At 39.8% G+C, this 22,463-nt stretch overlaps 1 protein-coding gene and 1 pseudogene across 2 annotated transcripts in view; both read right to left on the bottom strand.

Annotated features, from left to right (window-relative positions):
- Positions 1 to 433: 433 nt before the first annotated feature.
- The window catches only part of ROS1 (ROS proto-oncogene 1, receptor tyrosine kinase), a 100,008-nt gene continuing 77,978 nt past the window's right edge, over positions 434 to 22,463 (bottom strand). For both annotated transcript variants that reach the window (XM_036024614.1, XM_036024616.1), the window contains 5 exons: positions 18,588 to 18,685; positions 18,144 to 18,347; positions 16,570 to 16,704; positions 9,023 to 9,186; positions 434 to 850 (listed from right to left, as the gene is read on the bottom strand). In XM_036024614.1, the coding sequence (XP_035880507.1) occupies positions 540 to 850; positions 9,023 to 9,186; positions 16,570 to 16,704; positions 18,144 to 18,347; positions 18,588 to 18,685 (912 nt within the window). In that variant the 3' untranslated portion in view covers positions 434 to 539. The remainder of the gene's footprint in view (positions 851 to 9,022; positions 9,187 to 16,569; positions 16,705 to 18,143; positions 18,348 to 18,587; positions 18,686 to 22,463) is intronic.
- Positions 15,198 to 16,299, bottom strand: LOC114494072 (annotated as a pseudogene).

Below are 22,463 nucleotides of genomic sequence, written 5' to 3' on the forward strand. Positions count from 1 at the left end.
CGAAATACAAAATATTTTAGAATAGTCATTAAAGGCAGCATTTTATTATAGCAGTAGCTTTTCCAATAGTTTCTTATGACATAGGTGCTGGTTCCTTCGGGAGGTGTGGAGTTAGTTATTTCTCAGCTCCTTTCGGGATGATCTGCAGTTCCGTTGGCCCCTGAACGTGCTTCTCACCGCCTCCTCCAGGTCTCTGAACAGTCGCGTTTGTCTCTCACCGTCCGTCAGTCCTACACGTTCTGGTTCCCGCCCAAATGAAGGGTGGGCGGGTCTAAGTGTCCTCCAGGGAGAAGGAGAGCAGTTTCCCTTCCAGACTCCTGAGTCTTCCTAAACTTTCTAACTGCTCAGCGGTCCACCTCAGAGTCTTGCTGAAGGTTAGGCAGTTGGTATAGGGATTGTCAGAACTGAAACCAAGTGGTTCTCAGAACCACTGTTAATTCAGAGTCATAGACCACCACCAGATTTATCATTTTCTAGGGTTCCTTTCAGTAACTACTTCCTTGGGAGCGTTCAGCTCAACTCCGAATTTCCCAGAGCTGCTAATCAGACCCTTCCCCGTGTCCGCTGTGAGTGAGACAGGCATAGTTCAGGCCTTCCGGCTCGCCAGGAGGGCGGTGAGCCACTTGTTTTTCTTGGCAGATGCCTTTGTCTGCATGTGGTTCCTTCTCTTCTTTCCTCAGACCACAAGATTCAGATTCCTTGGATCCTAGAGGACCCTCAGCATTATCTTCACTTTGGCTGCATTCTGTAGCAAGTACCATATAGTTTAACCCTTCTTGGTTCTTGGTCTCCATTAAAGCAACTGACACACCATCATCCAAATTCAAACAAATCATGTTGCCATCTTCATCTGTGAAAAAAATACATGTTATTCTAGTATCTATTTGATTTCCTTTATTTGTAATATACAGGCTGTATGAGAATTACAACACCACCAACCATATACATCGGTTCAGCAAACACTTATGCGGTCCACGGGGGAACACAAAGACGAAGAAGACATGCTCCTCCCTGTCCTCAAGGCAGTACTGTCCACCAGCAGGGGAGCAGATATAACACCATGGGGGGATGGGTGCTGTAATAACGGGATATATACAACATAGTGAGGCGCACAGAGCTGATTCTGCCATAACAAGTAGAACAGGTCGTGGTCTTTGTGATAGAAATTAAGAAATTATGGCCCCTTTTGTCTAAAGTGCTTACCCTTCCATCCTGCCATCTCAGCTAAAATATCTATCTTTAAAGATGTGTTTCTTTAAATTAAGTAATTTAATCATTTATTAAGATAATATTTATGGGATTCCTACTACGTGCCAGGCTGTGTTCTAGGTATTGATAGCCCAGCAGTGAATGAAACAACCCTGCTTGTTCTTTAGGGTTTACATTCTCATGGGGGAGAAAGAAAATACATTCACGGACCATTAAATCTACATCAGGTGGTAATAAGCACTGTGAAGAAAAACTCAGTGGAAAAGCGGCAAGAAGATAATGGTGGGAAAGAGCCTGTTATTGTAGATGAGGTGCTAGCAAAGTCCTCTCTCATGAGGTAAAATTTAAGTAGAGACCAGAGTTAAGTGAGAGAATTCTCACAAGAATATCTCAGGAAGAAGATTCAGGGGAGAGAGAACAGTAAGGACCAGAGTCCTAAGGCAGGAGAGTGCTGGGTGTGGACTGAGGAAGGCTAGACAGCAGACGTGGCCGGCCCTCCTCAGCCATGCCCCCGGGACAAGTAACTACGAAACCATTAACAGTAGTTGGCAAATTTAAAACAAGCATGTTTCCGACCTTCAAAGGCTGATAGGAAATGGACCCAGGCTTGGCAAGTTCTGATAGCAAGATGGCAGGAGGAGGAAAATGACATGGTATACTTTATTAATAATAACAATTGTTAACTCTTACAGAGTACTTCCTATGTATTGGGCACTATTCTAAGCTATAAACATATAACAATGCATTCTTCTATTAAGTGAATACAAGTATTATCCCAATGTAACAGATAAGGCCACTGAGGCACAGAGAGGTTAAATAATTTGCCCAAAATCACACAGCTGGAATTTGAACCCAGACCGTCTGGCTCAGGTCTGTGTCCTCTTACTCACTTTCCCCAAGGGAGAGGTGAAGTTGCTGTGCTGTACAAGGGGGCCCGCGTGGGTGAGCAGTGTGCCCTATGGGAGTCCGTGAGAAACGTGTGTGTGTGATGTCAGGGTGGCAGCAGAAAAATGCACAGCCAGCGGGTAGCTGGCCTTCTTCACAATTATGCTCATGCTATTTTTGTCTTTCTCTGCTGAAAGGCCAACCTTCTTACATAGAAAAGTATAAGAATTCTTGTTGAAACCTAATGGCAGAACTTTTGAAACATTTCAAAGATCTTTTTGATTACCTAGAATACAAGAGACACAATTGTATAAGACAAATACACAAATGTATATTACCTAGAATACAAGAGTACACAATACAAGATAAATACACAAATTTATGTTGAGACTTGTTTTTTATCAATATTTTCCGATCTCTGGGTACTAGTACCTGGATAAAAAAGTATGATCAGAAATACTAGTGTCCTTTCATAAAGTATATTTGAAAAATCAGAAGTATTTCAGTAGCTAGATGATGGTCCTGCCCTTTCTCCTCCCCATCCACCCAGCATGAGAGGATCAAAGTGGAGCGAGGCCTGTGGGGCTGCCAGCCTTTAGTACTGAACCCTAACATATATCCAGGTTGAATTTACTTGAAATGAATTTAAACGGAAATATGAGAAAATGTCAAAGGACTAAGGGAAGTATCATTGTATCTATGTTTTCTCATTGGAATTTAATGGACCTTCCTATTTACCAGGTTCCATACCTGATGCAAAGCTTATTTTATTACAAGGGCATATGAACTACTGTCCCTACTCTGTATTATTATGTGCTCATTTTTTTTTCCGCAGACCCTTCCACCGAGGACGAAGAGGATGGCCAAGCTGCAGGCTCACTTGCTCTTTGGCATCATCTCATGTTCAGACAGCATCAGAGCATATTTCAAACCACATAAATAGTTGAACAGTGTTGTAAAATACCTTCCCCACAGAAATAACTTTATCAGATGCCAGGTTTGGTTAGTGCTTAAGTGATGGGAGGATCTAAATGTTATGAGTATTTTCAATATGTATTAATTGCTATTGAGAAACTCATAAGATTAGCTGTATATGATAATAGCAATAGAAACCCAAAGTGATAGAAAGAAATAGGATATTTAATTTCAAATAGTCCAATGGCCCAAGGTATTGAAGAAGTTAGGCTATTCCTAAAAAGCATATAAAGATTAGGCTAAGAAAACTTTAGAATTTCAGCAAAAACTGAAATCTGCAGTATAAGCCTAGCTACTCACTGCCATATTTTTATCCCATTAAATAGCACATTGGAAAACTTTCTAATGGAACAGAATTTCATTTTTTTTGCCTACTGGTGAGTGGAAAAAAAATTTAATATAAGGCAAATAAATGTTTTATACAAATTCTGGCACATATGTCCCAGAAAAATCATTAGCTAACTATTTCATTGGTTCATGATACTTAGAGCAATATTTAGTAACCCGACCCTGGCAGGCTTTCAGCAATCAGTACATCTTATTGCATAAAGAGACATGGGATTGGGGGGGAGGGTGTTTGTTTATTTTTCTTTAAAAACTACTGATTATAAAGCCTGCAAGTCAAATCTTAAAACAGAGATTCTGAATAAAGACAGCATGTACTCAGCAACCCTCTGTTTTAGAGGGAAATATTAAAATAAAAACTTCAACTAAGACAGGGTATTAACAGACGAGACATATGCCGGCTGACTGGCTATGTTTAGAACAGCAGAGGAGCATTTAGATTTGTTTCCTGTAGAACTCTCTGGGACTGATGAGGTGATGTTTACACAAATGTTGGGATGAAGTCACTGGGATATTTTTACTAGATGCCCAGATATGTTACTTCTCTCTCTATCCCCTCTCCACCCCATTAGGTCAGTAGGACCATGGGATAGGCATGGTATTATTGCTCCATGTAATCCTAATACCCTTTATTTTTTCCAAAAAAAGTCCTTCCATGACTTTATCTTCTTATATGTGTCCGACAATAACAATGAAAACAGACATCGTACTGCTTTGCTAAATATGCCTACCAGTTTGCAAAGCAACAAACTGTTACTAAACACATTCTCTTTCATTAAAAAGGTAATTAAGGTTAGGCTTGACTTGAAGGGACTGTTCCTTGAATTCCATCCTTTGCAAATATGCAAACTCTAGCTTTCATTCTATTTCTTCTCTCTTCTCTGCCCCTTTGGTTCAATTACTTCTCTATCAAAATTTGTAGTTATTTCCATATCTCTTACTATTCCTTACCTTCAGGAATTACATGCATTGTAAATAACAGAATGAGATTTTCCCTTTCTCCTAAAATTATGTGTCTGTGGCAGGAAATTTTTTGTTTCTATCTAAATTATCAAAGTTTGGTTACATTCCCAGTTAATCTCTTTCTGCATCATTATTCTACATATCAATGTCTGCTTCTCTATGTTTTTGAACATTATTTAGAATTTTAATTAAGTCTGCCAAAACTTGGCACTAAATAAATTTCATATCCAATTGGTGTATCTATCCCAGTAGGCCATACGTAATGATTTTTCACTCCTGCTAGCTGAGCAGCCACTATTGATACCGTATCAGGGACAGCGTGCGGGCAGAGTCCTTCCCCAGCCACGGCTCTGGGAAGGCAGAGAGCACAGGCTCTAGAACAGAACCGGACTTCAGACCCATCTCAGCGGTACGGCTGTGGGCAAGTCGCTACACTTCAGCCTTCTCATCTGTAAAATGTGGTAATAAAAATACCCACATCATAGGCCTAAGTGTGAGGACTTAACGAATTTACCTACATAGCACAGCAAGTAGCACAGGAAAAAAGGGCTAAAATAAAATTAGCTACTATTGGCATTAAAAGCCACTTCAGAAAGGGTCTTGTTCTGTCTATTTACTGTGAGTATAGTCTGTTACTTATCTCATCCTCATAGGTGAATGAGATAATGCAACGTGGTAAAAAGATTTTCTCGAGGGTGCACGGAGACTTGTGGTAGAGCCAGAGGTAGAGCTGACCTGTCAGGGCCTATGACACCCTCTATGGCAGCCTCTGTGATTTTTATAAAGGAAAGAAAGGATTTGAAAGAAGATTCAGTGAGCAAAGAGCTAGATTTTAAAATATAATACAAGTCAACTGTAAAATCCTGCATTCGTCTGGAACTTCACTTCTGCAGCATCTGATCGCTCCCTCCTCCCTGAGCCACTCTCTGGGTTTCCATGACAATGCAGTCTTACAGTTTTCCTCTTTTCCCTCTCGCTTCTCCTCTCCACGCCCCATCCCTATATTACTTCATCAGTCCTTGCTGTACTGGCAGTTCTCTGTGTCTCACTCACTGATCACTTCTCTTCTTGGTCTGTGTACTTGAAATCAATGATTTCATCCACACCTTGGACATCGATTACCTATATTTACAAGACAGACCTTTCAACTGTATACCAGGCTTCTCCACTTACCCCACACCCAGCTCAAACCAAATATGGCCATCCCGTTCCTCCTTCTATGGCCCCATCTCTGGGAAGAGCATTGCTTTTCACCGAGCTTCTCCAATCACTAGGGCTCACCATTATCTCCTCTCTCTTCTTCACCAAATTAGACACCATGTCCTATAGAGTCTAGCTCTGTGGTAACTCTGAGTCTATTTCCTTCACTCTACACCTGTGACCATTCATTCATTCAGCTTTCATTAGTTTTCATTTCCTGCCTGAACCACCTCTCCAGTTTTATCATTTGCCATCCCCCCACCATGTATGATAAGCAACATGCAGATCTGTGCACACCCCCTTCTCTATTATTGCTTGCCTTTCTACACACTGCTCCTGCTATTCTGAAATACAGTTTTTTCCTCACCTCCCTGTAGAACTCAGCCTAGAAATAACTTCCTCTCACTGGCTTTTCTTAACTCTCCCTCTGCCAAGCAGTGTGGATTCAGCATCCTTCCTCCGGACTCTTGCAGAACATGATTTCCTCTCAGTGGCAATATGGAATGTCTCCTGGCTTCTATCAGAAGATACAATATAAAATCATCTGCTCACCAAATCTTTAAAAGTGAGCTTATTTGTAAGGAAAAACATAATGAAGAACTGACCAGAGAAACTCAACTCATGTATTCCTCTAGATTACCTAAATTTTATCTCTGAATTTAGCCCATATACATACAAACATACTCAAATGTCCAAATGAACATTTCTGTGAATGGCTGTATGTGCATACAAAATACCTGGAAGCATATAACCAAATTGCAAATTGTGGCTAGCACTGGGGAGCGAAGACAGGTAGGAAGCAAGAGACTTTTACTTTTTACTCTGCTTAGGTCATCTTAGGTTTTTAAATAATAAACATAAATTACTTTATAATGGAGATCTTTAGATACAGTTATAAATAGTATGACAAGAACCATTAATGAGATTAATTACTGGCAATGTTAAAAAGAAAATCAGAAAGAAATCAGCAATCATTTTTATGATTGATGTAAAACAACATAAAATTCTTTTTTTTAAGATTTTATTTATTTTATTTTTAGAGAGGGAAAGGAGGGAGATAGAGAGAGAGAGAAGCATCAATGTGTGGTTGCTGGGGGTCATGGCCTGCAACCCAGACATGTGCCCTGACTGGGAATTGAACCTGCGATGCTTTGGTTTGCAGCCCAAGCTCAATCCACTGAGCTATGCCAGCCGGGGCCATAACATTCTTTTTACATCTTTAAAAAGATAATTGTGTCTAATTTCATGAGGCCTACAAAAATAATGTTCACAAACAAATCTGCATCGGAGTCTTATCAGTTAAGTGCTGCTTTTAGAGGTAAGAGCAGTGATTTGGTAAGAAAACTGTGCTTCCAATGCCAAGTAAGCAAAACCAGGTGCTGCTGGCCTTTCATATGCTACACATTCAGCTCAACCCAGTTACTGCAATTTATCTATCTTAGGACAAAAGACTTCATTTACATACTAGCACACCACTCCAGATCGTGGTTCCTCTAAAATTTTCACATATCAGGTTACACAAATAGGAATCAAACCAAGTGGGAACAGATTCAAATGGCTTGAGCAAAACAGTATTATTCAGTGGTGAACCAGGATACTCATCTTTCCTGTGGCTAGAGACACAGCACTATAACAGAGACAACTCAAATTCACCAGTAGAAACACAGCTCACTATGAAACTTTACATACAAAATTAAAGAAACTGACTAGTCTCTCAAGAGAAAGAAATATTCCTGCCTCTTCTTTTTCTTTAAAGTAGCCCAGTGAAACACATTGAAGTCAGGTGCTTAACACTATGCCTTCAGCAAAAATTAATAACTATTTGTTGAAATAATTTTGAAAAATTTTATCAAAAATTCCGAGAAGTGCATTAAGTAAATGCTTAGAAAATGAGATGCACTTGATAGCATCTAGAATGCTTGCAGGTATGTTTTTCCTTACTTATCTTGTGTAATCTTCACATAGGCAAGTGTATGTCCAGAACCATCCACAAGGATGGGGCTGTACAGCAGTTACAACTCCCCAGGTCTTGGGGAGTTCAGCCCCACAATGAGAAGGCACTCTCATTGAATCAGCTCAGCCGCACAATGAGAAGGCAGGCGGAGACAGTGTGAGATGGTTAGCAAGGCTTATCTGACAAGGCTATGCATGAGAATATAAAGCAGGACCTTTCCAATCTGTCACCTGGCTGTTTATGTCACAGAAGTAACATGATCAGAGACATATCTCCATTCACGTCACCTATTCAAAGTTTCTCAAAATATGTAATCAGAAACACAGCAAACAAAACAAGAGTATATCCATCCTTGAGTTTCTTATTTTTCCCTGTTATTAGTCAAGGTGAAGGTCTCACCACATGCTGCAGTAGTGAGGAGACTCCACGACAGTCACCAGCCAATCACTGCAAAGACCAAGAGGCCTAATTTCTGAGACACTCTGAGTCGTAATCCATCTTGCCAGGTTTGTGTCTAAGCTCTTGGATTTCAAAACAAAAGTGGGGTGACTGTGAACTAAAATGGGAAGAAGTTCTAAAGCAGCTGGAAGGGATCATTTTAAAATTCATTTTGCTGTAGCCAATTAAGCAATTGTATTATAAATCTGGTTTTGGAAATGAATCAAGTGACCACTGCGTTTCAAATATGTTTTGTACTCTTCATAGAACTACAAGGTCTAGTCTCTCCATCACCGTGAATGGCTCCAGAAGATTCTTCTCTTGATTATTAAAACACTGAAGTGGTGGAATCAGACCAGACTGCAGCAAGGTATGACCCACTACAATAATCATTGCAAAATTACTCAGCAGTTGGAATCAATGGGTTAGATACACGCCTATCAACATGGATGGCTGCCAGTGCTTGATGGGAAAAGAAAAGAAGCATTACATGACACATTAGCATCTGTGCATACAATGTACAATTAGCAGGAACATATACAGATAAAAAGATAGACATTGAAAACATTACGATGGTTGTCTGGCAGGGGGAGGAAGACAGTGGAACAAGAGAGGAATGTAGTGGTAAAGGGACTGAACAAACAAAATGAAAGAGAAACCCTGCATAGACCAGTGATGATAATGGACGGCAAAGTGATGATAATGGACTACAAACTGAGAGTCTACACTTAGCTCAGTTCTGCACTTGAGGTCCAAACTGCTGTGAAGGGGGAGGGAAGAGAACAGATCTCATGACAATGAAGTGTAACCTGTTAATTTTTTTCCTTACTATCTGAGATTATAAATCTATGGACCACACCTCTTTTCTTAATTTGGTGCACAAATCAAAATTATTTTTAAAAACAAGTAAAATAAACTCTTGAGCATTATGAAGATGATGCAAGTACATTATTCTTTTTACCCACTGTAAAATGTCTTCTATTTCCCATTTCAACCTTGTTCAGTCCACAATGGAGAGAAAACCAGAACATCTTGACAAATAATCAAACTTACCTTCAAAGCCTTCATTTATGATTCCACTGGGTTTCACTTCTTCTCTGCACTGAGAAATACTATTTAAGGAGAAATTTCTGAACAACTGAAGCTGGTCTTGAATTTTATGGAAAGTGGGTCTTTGGTCAGGTTCCTGAGCCCAGCACTGAGTCATTAGTTTCCACCTGGATGTGAGAGTAAAGGCAGGAAAGTGAATGGTGACTGGATGTCATTAGGCAACAATCACTGATAACAAAGCCCAGGAAAGGTCATTTTAGGAGAAAAAGATTTTGAGTTATTGCCAGTTTTCCACAATTGATATAAATGAACCAGCACAAAGTTTTTGTCCTTATTTAATAGTAACCTGCAAAATTACTACCTTTACTGGATAACAATTTTCTTTTGAAAAGCTGACAATATAACAGTTATTAATCCAGGCATATAGATAGTCAGATAGATAGATAGATAGATAGATACAAAGAATAAGTGGACAATGTTCCCTCAACACATAGGGGAGCTAAGAGCTATAAAAGTTGTTGAAGGTTATAAAGACTTTATGCTCATACCTTAATATCTAAAACAAAACCTAAGGTTACTCCAGTCCACACAGACATTTACTGGTACAACCAGAAGCAGAAACCATATTTGGATTCTAATGTTTTTACTCTTCCTTTACTCTGTCAAGAGACTCAGTTTCCCCAGACATAAACAGCTGGTTGATTAAATATTATGTTTTCCTTAACAGTTGCCTAAGAAATGTCAGTGCAGCACTCTTAACCAGTGTCCATTTGTTCATTAAGTAATTAATTAATTTATTGAACATTATTACACTAGCAGTGTATCAAGAGCTAGCAACGTGACAGTGTGGTACCTGACCTCATAGGAATACATTTGTATTGTAAACCTAAGAAGATGATAAAATCTGTCTCACTACAATCCATACAAGCAGGAAAAGAAGTGTAGCTCTTTTATATTGTTTGTAACTAATTAGTTCTTTCTCAGAGCCCCCATCTGGCAGAAGAAAATTAACTTCATTTAATGAATGCAGTTCACAACCTAGCCCAATTCAGTATTTTAAATAATCTTGGCAGACAATGCTCAATCTATTCTGGATAATAGTTCAGTTTCTCTTATTTTTAGGCTAGTTCTGCTCCCTCTGTCCTCTTCTCTAAGATAATGCCAGGACATATGTCGGGTGAAAGTCTTGTGTGATGTACAGGGGCACAGTGAGGCATCCTTTGGACCCCACTGTCCCTTGGATCTTCACAAGTCTCCGAGTGGAATGATTAGGAATTCCACAGCAACGACTGGTTTGGTCCATCCTGCTGTGGGCACCAGCTGCTGCCTGCAGTCTGTGATCTCTTTACCTTGTCTTGGGGCCCCTCCCCAGTGAACCGGTCTTCCCTTTCCTCTTTCTAGCCATAGCCCTTTCTGGCCTGAGGCTGCACTGTGCATTGTATCTGCAGACAAGGCTCAGGGAATCCATTCCTGTTTCTGCTGCGGGCCTACAGGGTGCTCCCTGGCCTAATCTCCAGCTTTCATCAAAAAGTTCACCCATGTGGGAAACAAAGGAGGCTTAAAAGTTTGAACTAGATGTTCTCTCTGTGAACATGCCATTCCACCTCCTTCATGATGCTGGGTCTCCATGTCAATGTGGGGTGTCCCTTGCTTAGTGATCTCCTTGCCATCCCCCCACACGGAGAGGAGTGGACAGTTACTCCATGCCCTGGATGTTGCCCACACCTAATCTGATTGAACCCTACAGAGAAGGTTGCCGGACCTAGACATCCAACATGTTCACCCTCCTGCCTTTATTTGTCAAGGTCTTTCCTTCCTATGCTTCTCAAGGGCTTAGCAGGAGCGGTGTTTCTACTGACCTCCTTTTTATTAGATAAACTTCCTCTTTTTATTAGATCATCCTTACATAGAATTGTAGGTCCAAGTCACCCAAACTGGCATTTAATACACTAACAAGGAGCTAAAAGCTTCTAAATAACCCTCTCTTCTCCAGGCTTGGTGTTCAAGTCTACTGCCTTACTAAAAAGGTCAACTACCTGTTCTCACTCTATTTTTCTTGCTGGCATTATAAAGCTGATTGGGAGCAGGAAGAGAAAAACTCATAAAGAAACATCAATTGAGAAGTATTTAAACATATTAGAACTACTATATCAACGGATAAATATGAAATCACAAAAAAGAAGTTACTTAAAAAGTGCTAAAGTAAACCATGTAAAATAGAACAAAGATGGAACAGTCTGGGTAAGTTGCTCACAGAAGGCCCCTGTGCAGAGGTGACATTTAAGCTAGAGACCTTTGTTGGAAAATAAGATGCTGGTCATGGGAATAGGGTGGGGATGGGAGTCAGGGAACATACTAGAAGAAGGTAAAAGCATGTGTAAATTTCTAAATTTGGAAAGAGCTTGGCACATTTTAGAATCTGAAAGAAAGCCAGTGTGGCTGAGGAGCTGTCACTGAGGAGAGCAGAGGCGATGAGGTCAGAGGAGGAGGCGAGATCACACAGGTCGCACAGACCTGGCCAGGAGCTGGACTTGTGACACTACCAGGGTAAGCTGTTGAAAGTTTTTAAATAGGCATGATTTTTATATTTTTAAAGGGTTATTCTAGCTGATAGGCATGGAAAATGGGTGGTAGAGGGGCAAGGTGGAAATTAGGACGTGATTAAAGAAGACTAGGTGAGATAATGGTGGTTTGGACTAAGGCAAAGGCCAGTGGGCTAGAGCAAGGATATATTCAGTCAAAGGTGACAATGATCTGCAAATCACTGTGGGTATTGTGTTGAAGTTAGCTAGTATCCATTATAGGAATTATAATCCCCATTTCATTTTAATGTGGTGTGCAAATTCTCCTTCCAGCTCTTTCATTTCTTGACAAGCACCTCAGGTTGGAGTTAGTACTGAATATGGAGCACTGTGAAGAAACCTGATACTGGTCTATTTCCTAGTATTGATCTGATGGGTTTTTTTTCATATTTTTGACAAGGAATTCACATTCTGGATACAGAGTGCTAAATTTGTCTTGATTCTTTTAAAAATTAGAATCACGGCTGAGAACCTAATCTTTTATAGAACCCGTGGCATTTAGGGACAGGGCTGATACAATGATCCCAATGAAGAATGATTGGATTTGAAATAAAATATTTTTAAATATTTTAAGTAATAAAGTAGAATCTTGATGACTATACTAAGTCTTGTTTTAGGAGATGTAAGGAGAAAGTAAAGTATAATTCCCCACAGGAAGCATTTCTTTCTGAAAAAAAAGGTATTAATTCAAAGATATCAGCAAAAAATAGAATCTCTCAAGACTTCTCATACTTCAATTACACAATTTTTACTTATTTTACTTACTTATGACCTGCCTCATTCTACAAAGGATTTTAAAACAGTGAAAGGAAATTATTTAGGACAGAGAGAAAGAAAAAGCAAAAAGGAAAGGGAGGAGGAGACGGCAGCCATGTTTACAGTTGCCACTTAGCCACCCCACACCTCACCCCTTCACACTGCCCTCCGAAAGGTCAGCCTCTTGTTTAATCGGTGCAATTTATTTAAGCAGGTATTCCTATTTTTTTCATTGACAGAGACTTCATCTACATTGAATCTAATGATTGTTCTTAATTATCTGATGGCAAAAACATATGACCTTGTCACCTACAAAACCTTTCTGTCCCCTGATCCAGGGACAGTGAACACTGAACTGCAACACATTAAGCAAAGAGGAACTCTACAAAGCAACAGCCATTTAAAAGTAAAGAGTACAACTTGGGCTCTCAATAGCATTAAGCTGGCAGTGGAATAAAGTGAAGAAGCTTTCAAAAATTTAATGCTGAAAATGCATTTCTTACAGCCTTCGGATAAATTAATAACAACTATTCTTTTGACATAGAAGTTTTTCCTTACAAATAGGCACTTGTCACAATTCAATATCATTCATTAGATAGTTGCACTCACTTATAGTTACAAATATTCAAACATATTACTCTAAATAAATGTACAGGTACTTTACTGTTGTTAAAATTTATCTGGGCTGGTTGTCTCAGTTCCACACATATGCATACTCATTATACTTAAAATATCTCATTTAGCTAAGTGTTCACATTCAAATTCCTTCAGTCACTATGCCAGCCCTCTACTCCTCTTTGCCTTATTTTTTCAAAATAACATGAGACTCATTAACCATGTTCACTTTTTAGTGTCTGAGAGTAAAGGCCTTGGATTCATAAATCAATTAAAATCCAACTGAAGAAAATGCCATCACATCTTTCAGTGTTAAGGGGGTGAGTGTCTATAGGTATTTAAATGACGCACATAAAATATTGATTTTAAGAACTCCCTTACTCATTATTCTAATCCTGGGGAGACTCATTAGCATCTGGGTACACATATTTTTAAGGGGTAAAAATATTTTTAAGATGGTGAACCTCATGTTCTCCCATTGTCACTTCGTCCATTTGAGGAACTCTCTGGTAATTCCGGTTGCCACCGTGATACATCTGTCAGAGAACCCCAAAGAGCCGTCATTGAAGTAGATTGCCCTTTGATCCTGTTTCTTCTTGAGAGTGGTATGGTTGTTGTGTGCACTGAAAGCCTAAGAGAACACTGAGGACTGGGCTTTCCACCATACATCCCAGGCTACGGGAAGAAGGGGGAATGCTCTGAGCTCCCACATTCCATTAATAGCTGAACACAGCGTAGACATCTATGGGCTCACCTGACCCTGAGTGCATGCAGGTGCTGAGAATTTAAGCAGTGAATAGAAGGTGCAGCATGGCTCAGTGCAGACTTTCAACCCTCTAAGCTGGGCCTGTGATCTCATAGAACTACTTCAAATAAAAATCAGTTCCCTCAGTACTCTAAGGAGAGTAGTTAATCTTTATCGTGACAACTTAAGGCCTTGGCCAGATTGAATGGCATTGCTGAGAGCTCCATTTCTTAGCGCAGCTTGTTTTCCTGGTTGGCAATGAGTTAACCCTTCCTGAGCTCTGAAAGTTACACAGCACTCCGAGAGAGCAGGGAGCATTGTTTACTATTTCATTGCTGGCGTTTGAATGGACTTCAAAACCACCATTGGAAAATTTGGCTTCATAATAACTATATTTTTATAAAATTAGAATTAATGTATCCAACTGAATAATCAAGAATATATTATGTAGAATATTATCTTTTCCTACTTATAATCATGAATGTTTTTCTAGCATGCATTCTCCCTCCTCCTTCCAGTTGCATTTTGGATACCTTTGGATTAGAGCAAAATTCAACATACCTACATTTTTCTGCTCCACAATAGACAATTAATTATCTACCTCTCTGTTCCCCAAATAATATAAATGAACACATCGATCAAAATATATACTCAGTGATTCCTAAAGTGCTTATGCCTGGTAAATTTTAGCAGCACAATGAAAATTTAATGTGACTAAAATTCTGGGAAAATTTTGTGAGTGTTTGATATATATGTAAATGATGTAAAATAATGATTAGTTTGCTTATTATTTAATAAAATGTATTTCATATTTAGGTATGCTGGTTTTTTCTCAAACCTTCATCAAAGTTTTTCAAACTGTGTATAATTTCTCATCCCTAACTTACAGGATTCTTCCCACCTCTCCCCAAAATATCTGAAGCATATTTCTAGGCACTATCATCAAACTCGTTCATGTATGTGTATAACTAATCTCCCTGTAAATATCCCAGATGCTGCAAAAACTAAATCATAAATGAGCAGTGATTCAAGTCTTCCTCTTCTAGCTGGAAGGTTTAAATAATACAGAAACATCTACCAGGAAAGCATCCAAACAAGGTGCCCAGTTCTTAATCATCTTTTGGCTCCAGTCTGCATAATCCTCTAAATAACACAGCATAGTCAAGGCAGGACAATCATGGTGTGTATCCGCATACTGCTAATTCCTTTTGCACTTGCCTGTACCACACAGTTTAGCACTTTATTACATGTTGGCTGATCATCCAGCTGCTCCATCTGAGTGACTTTTCCTTCAAAATATGTTCTGAGATGCTGAAGAAACACGACCCCGGTTTAAATGCTTCTGAGTATCACACAGTCCTCAGTATGGTACTGTGCACAGAGCAGATACATTTATACTTGTTCCTTGCATGTTCTTTCAGAAACTTCTTGGGTAAAACTCCTCTTGGGAAAAGTCTCAAGACTTAATTTTTTTTCCTCAAACCAATACATGCCTTTTGTGGCATGTTTAAAATATTGCAAATAAATCTGAGGAATCATTTGGCACCTTGTTCTTTCTATAGCTGAACAACTTAGATCTTATTCATCAGCCTGCAAACTGTTCCTTTCTCAGGAACAAGATACCACTCAAACTTTTTGTGATATCTTTGTTTTTAACTGTCGTGGCTTGCTGAATCAAAGCAGCTGAATTTGATAGAAATTCAATGTAGTTTTCTTCAAGAATCAGCTCATCTTTCTGGTCTTGAGATAATGAAAATGCAATGCCTGAACTCATCCATACCCTGTGGATATATTTTTTTACCCAAGAAATTTCTGATTTCAACCAGAGAACCATTCTCCTGAATATCCACGTTAATGGGGCAGTGGATGCACACAGATCTCATCTTGCGACGGAAGCCCGGAGTATCACCGTGGGCTGTGTTCTGTGCATGACTGCAGATAGTATGAACAGTGGCCAGTTCCCTTCCATTTCTCCACCATTTGTCACCTCTCCTTTTTCCTTCCATGGAGACTGAGTTCTACATTGGTGTGACTCCACAGGGTGCCTCCACAGGGTGCCTCTGGGGCCCTTCACAATAGCTGTGCATGCCTTCAGAGTGATGTTGACATTTGCTGGAATGTCGACAGTCTGACTGCTCAGAAGGGCCTTCATCCTCACACTGCAGCTAAGAAACTCAAGACAATATTTCTGCTGAGGTGGTTCACAAGAAGGTGGATTAGTACTCAGCAAAAATAACTTGGCTTGTCTTCTTTTATAATTAGATCTAAATCATCTACTCTTTGAGGATTACGCATTTATTAGAATTCAATAGTGACCAGAATCAATTTGATAGAGTCACTATATTCAGTCATAAACTCATGTTAAACTCATAACATGTTAAACTCATAAACAGATAACAATTTATATAATTTTTATTAGTACTATATCCTAATGTTGGCTATATCAATAAATGCAATTCAACTTTTAACAATATATTCTTACTTAAACAAATCTTTTAATTTGCAGATTAAGATATTAACTAAATCATATCTTCCAAAGTAAAACAGTATACACACCCACACAGACAGAGCTTTTATTTATTTATTAAAATTCACCTAATCAGGGATATAAATATATTCTACTCTTCCAAATTTTGTTTCTGATGGTGTATGTATGTGTATACACACACACACACATACACACATACATATAATCATATATTTAGTGAATTGTAACAATTTATATTTTATGCGGGATATATAATGTATAAATACCAGTTTTTATTTTAAAATATGATACCAATGAGTCATAGGATTGCATGTGCACATGGTTTTGCTTTTTGGGTACTTATGTTAACGTAATTATAACTTACAGATCATCAGGACAATTTCTAGGCGGCTCCAGTCTCCCTCCTGTTTGCACATAGTTTAAAACATCGAGGTTAGAATGGGCTGGATACGGCTGATGGCCAAGAGTTAAAATCTCCCAAATCAGAATTCCAAAAGACCTAGGATATTAGAGAGTTTGCTTTAATTACAGATATTACAAACCTCATGTTTACAGTAGTTTCTCCAACATAATATTGCTGTGGTTATAAGCCTGTATTTTGTGATTGGAATGATTGGTTCCATAAAAGGTAAATGGGAGACTTAAAAGCAAGTTGATCACAAGAAAAAGTAGAACAAGCAACTGCCTACCAGGAACACTGCAAAGGTGACAGGAAGGCTCAGGGGACACACACACACACACACACACACACACACACACACGCTTTGCTCCTTTTTTCTGGCTGAACCTGGACTGCAGACCTCCATTATGCAGACATACTTAGGGTGAATGAGAAAGCATTTCAGCGTTTTTCTGTTTTTGAGTTTGAGTGCTAGTAAACATGAAGAAGGAAGGCATGAATACAAACAGGCAGCACTGAAGGCCAACTTTTCCCCATCCCGGGGCCATGTCAGCCTAAAAGTTTTTGAATAAATCTTCATGTTTTGAGCAGCTGTCACCGAAAGTTTGAGGTCAACAGCAAAATTAAGGAATCTTATTCAAATGCTGAAAAAATTTTCAAACCTCCTCAAAGTCCTAATGTTTTTGAGATCTGTGATTTAAGGTTTACTTTAATGAACAAACATTTCTAAATAATAGCTGTTTAGATACATACTTACACATTAATTCATAGGTACCAGTTCCTATTAGTCAAAGTCTCTATACCTCGGGGGAGTAGTGAAATATCTGAAGTAAATGCAGCTATTGCACACACAAGAGTAAGATGAAGGGTCAACACTGACTGCAGGGAGGGATGAGACCCAGGTAGAGTCCCACCTGGGACACCAGCTTGCACTTTAGCTTAAGGCAGATTACAGCCCCTTAGGTCTTCTGTGTTCTCACATAAAAAAAAAAAGACTAGAAGACATCTTTAAAATTTATTTTATCTTTTAAAGATTTTATTTATTTATCTTTAGAGAGTGGAAGGGAGGTAGAAAGAGAGGGAGAGAAATATCAATGCGTGGTTGCCTCTCGCCCACCTTCTAATGGGGACCTGACCTGCAACTCAAGCGTGTGCCCAAGATTGGGAATTGAACCGGTGACCCCTTGGTTTGCAAGCTGGTGCCCAATCCACTGAGCCACACCAGCCAGGGCTCTTTCTTTAAAAAAAAAAACCCTCACCTGAATATATGTTTATTGATCTGAGAGAGAGAGGAAGTGTGTGGGGGGGGGAGAGAAACAGCAATATGAGAGAAACCTTGGTTGCCTCCCGTACCTACCCCAACCAGGGATCAAACCTGCAATCTAAGTATGTGGACATCGAACCCACAACCCTTTGGTGTACAGGACCATGCTCCAGCCCACTGAACCACCTGACCAGGGCTACAACACCTTTTAAGATCCCTTTGAGCTCTGACATTGGATGGTTCTGCCCACATTTTTCTGTGTCCTTAAGCTCACCACACATCCGACTGCGTAGTGAAGATTCCATCCATCAGACTTTCTGGAGCCATCCACCGAACAGGGAGCAGGCCTTCTCCTCTCTTCCTGTAGTAATCATTTTTATAGATGTCCCTCGCAAGTCCGAAGTCCCCAATCTTCACTATCCGTGATAGACTGCTATAGTCCTTCACAGAGACAAGGCAATTCCGAGCTGCCAGATCCCTATGGCAGAAGCTATATTTAATAATAATAATAATAATAATAATAATAATAATAATAATAATAAAGATCCAGAGATCAGACAAGTGACACTAGCAGGTCTGTAGAGAAGGCAGACTTTTTAAAGAACTATTGCTATTTTGAAGGAATAAAATTCTTTAATTATTTTCTTGTTTTGCCCAAACTGCAGGTGGCTATTGTGCCAGTATCCATAGGAACCTTGCATCCAGAATATCGCCATACCTGTGAATAAAGTGCAGCTGCTCCAGGTAGACACAGCCTTTTGAAATATCTACGCACAGGTCTACTAGGTCAGCCAAAGTGAGTAAAGGACCATGAAGCTGTAAGAAATGAAAGGAAGATTACAGGCACTTGTTCAGTTTGCACAAAATGCACATGTTGACATACATGTATACATGGCCACATATATGTACATGTGCATGCATACACATGATGTTTTAAAGAAATGTTTAGCTATGGTTCCAAGGATTCAAAGAGGAAAAGAACAAAGTTTATATGTTTTCTTCCCAATAAAGATAAATAAGACTACATTTAGTAAGCAGAGGCAATAACAGGACCTTTGTTGGAAACAGGGTACTGGTTCTGACAGACCAAGGTTTGAAACTTAGTTTTGCTACTTACTTGCTGTGTGAACATGATCACTTTGCCTTATTCACTCAGAAACTTTCTCATAGGTATAGTGGAAATGATAGACCTGATTTCATAGGATTTGTGATAACATATATAACCTGGCTGGCATATAAAAGCACTTAATAAATAGTAGCTGCTCTCATAGTGTTAATAATGATAGTTTAACCAGCACTCACCAATTTAATTATTGGCCCAATGTCACGCTATACTGTCAGTCATGACAATGGGATTCTTCCTCATATGAGCCCCATATAAATTGTTAGCAACACAGAATCTATTTCAAGGTCACAGATTATTCTTCTTATCTAAGACAGCCAACACAGAAACTGAGAAACTGAGAACTGAGTAACTGAGCCTGAAGTGGCTACAATGACTTCTACACTAAAAAAAAAAAAGCCAGTTCAAGTACTTATTAGTACTACATGGAAAAAAACTCAAAGTCCTGCTCAGACACTACATATGCATACCCTCTGCCCCTTGGCATCCCTGAAATTACCCTGGTCCAGACCTTTATCATCCCTATCTGACTCATCCCTAACAAGGGCTGGTCCCAAACCGGCCACGTCCCCAGCAGCCTGTGCTTTAATTAGCTCTTTCCGCTGGGACCCACTGCCTGTGGGCTTCCTGACAGACTCCTGAGCACAGCTTCCATGGCAGCCCCAGCTGCACCAGCCTCTCCATATGTCCATCCATGTCCCTAGTTTCCCCTCTCACAATCTGTGCAGTGGTCACACTAGAACACTATAGCTGTTTTGTTTTGTTTTTAAAAATATTTGTATTTATTTATTTTCAGGAAGAGGAGAAGGGAGGGTGAAAAACAGGGAGAGAAACATCAGTTGGTTGCCTCCTCTTTGCCCCCAAATGGGGACCTGACCGATGACCCAGGCATGTGACCTGACAGGGAACTAAACCCATGACCTTTGGCTCGCAGGCCGGTGCTCAATCCACTGAGCCATACCAGCCAGGGTGACACTACAGTTTTTTATACTTTCTCTGCAATTCTCAGCCTCCCTTCTATATTCCTGCTGGCACTATTGCCTGGAATGCCTTCCTCAGTCCTAATTTCCATTCACATTCTTCACTGAGCACCTATAATGGTTCCCAACCTGGAAATCCCTAAATTTCCCATAGACAGGTGTTCTTAACTGCTGCTCCCTCCACATCCCCAGCAACCTTGTGTCTTATTCCTGATAGGAAGAATCCTGATATTCTGGGACTTACCTTGCCATGGTCCCACTCAACCACACCTAGGTCTGACAACCAGGGTGGGACTTACTCCCAAGAACCAGTCCCCTGAAGTCCTGTTCAGGTCCACTAGTCGCCTCTCACGGCCTGTGGGCATCTGAGTAACCCATGTAAGTGGAGCTCTGCTCTGCACTTGGCAAAACCTGCCCTACTTGTAAAGACTATCTTCACAGAGAATCCTGCTCCTGAACTTTAGACTGATGGCTAGCGGCCTGTACTCTGCTGACAGATTTTCAGAATGCTGCCCGCCTGCCTGGATTTCTAAATATCACTTGCTCCTGAGAGATCAGTGACAACCTGCTGGGATATCTCATCAGCCCTTGTTGGGTTTATTTGACTCCAGATGCTATCCTGGGCTACCAACTATCATTTCTTGCTAAACCCTCTGGAACATTGAATTTCCTTCCAGATCTATTCCTTGGTCAAAGCCTTTCAGAACTCACGCAGCTGTAGTTTCAGAGAGCTTCCTGTCTCCCGCCTGGCTTGCTGCTTCTCCACAAAGTCTTTCCAGGACTCCCCAGCTGGGAACCATCTCTCTGTGCTTCAGAGAGGGTTTCAGCAGTAGATTCTCTACTTCTCTCCACTGGGCCCTCCCCCTTTCCGCCTTAAATGGGTTATTTATATGCGACATTCCGCCCTACCATGTGGCAAGTTCTATGAAGACCGATATTCTTCAGAGTTGTACACTAAACACCCAGCAAAGATTAGATGAATTAAATTGTTTTGGATATGTTTTTGTATTATTTTGATAGCTTGGTTTTGTTTGCTAGCTTTTACTTTTTCTATCTTAACACAGTCTTGGAATATCAAAGTTAAAAATAGCCTGAGAAAGTTTTTTATTTAATATTCCATTTTATACATACAGAAACTAAGATCCTGAAAATGAAGGTCTATTAGGAGTGTCCAAGCTTTTGGTATCTCTGGGCCACACTGGAAGAAGAAGAATTGTCTTGGGCCACACATCAAATACATTGTGACACATAATCACAAATAAATCTCATAACATTTTAAGTAAATTTAAAAGTTTGTATCAAGGGCTAACTAGATCCTAGATGTCCTCACTGTAGCTGGAGGCTTTCCTCTGGGGAAAACACATACACATACACACACAGTGAACCACAGCAACACCAAGTTCAAAAACACCAAACATCCCAAGGTGCTCTGTTGAATATGGGGAGCGAAATTAAATAAGCATCCACATAGTGAGCCTTGAGACCTCTGGTCTCTGTCTCCCTCCTGACTCCTTGAACATAGGCTCAAGCTTTATTCCTGGACAGGAGACCTGCCAATCCTCCTCTGGTGAAGATAGGCATATGCCAGGGAAGACATCCAGGTGGTGTCATAGGGGACCCCAAACAGAACAGCTCGGTCCCACCCGACAATCCAAATGAAGCTGCTATAGACACATAGGTTCCAATCCGCTATTAACTATGAAGGTCCCACTATTAAATATGAAGACCAGCCACACTTTGCCGAACAGTAGAGAAAATCTCACATGACAAACAGATCCAAAGAAGAAAGGAGGCAACCAGGACAATTCAGGAACCAAAGTAACTATTAAAAAAACTATAATTAGCATCCTAGGAAAAATAAGATTTTGCATGTATGGGAAAACCCCAGATAATTATTTTAAGATGTGGTCAAAATACAGGGCTCAGCAGAAGTAAGGCTTGCTTGAGTGTGATTGGCAGGATAATAATATGGGTGTAATAATTTATAGTTTTAATTTGAACATTTGACCTAAAATGTCATATGGTGTGCTTGAGTGTGGTATTGTTATGTTACAGAATTACATGCTTACACTTTTGTAATAAAAGATCTCGTAATAAAAAGGGTCATTATTTGTGCCAGACCCTGTATAAGAATGAATCTGTAAAATTAAAATTTTAAACTCTATAAAATAGTCTAGGAAATCTACCAGAATCGAGAGCAAAAGGACAAAGAGGAACAAAGAGAGGGCAGCTAATAAAAAAAATGATGTAACAAAGCTGTCCATTATTCAACTAAGAGAATTTCTAGAATAAGGAAATAGAGGGAACAAAGGTATTTTTTATCAAAGAAATAAAATGAAAAAATCCCGGAATTGAAAGGGATGATTTTCCAGGCTGAGTATCAAGATGTGTAAAAGATACTACAGATAAGGAGAAGTTCCTACAATTTTCCAAAGAGGAAGGGCAAAATGCAGGTCATGGATCATCAGTCTGCGAACCAGAAAGACAAAAG

This window comes from Phyllostomus discolor, chromosome 4, assembly GCF_004126475.2.
Source record: "Phyllostomus discolor isolate MPI-MPIP mPhyDis1 chromosome 4, mPhyDis1.pri.v3, whole genome shotgun sequence".
Classification (NCBI taxonomy): domain Eukaryota; kingdom Metazoa; phylum Chordata; class Mammalia; order Chiroptera; family Phyllostomidae; genus Phyllostomus; species Phyllostomus discolor.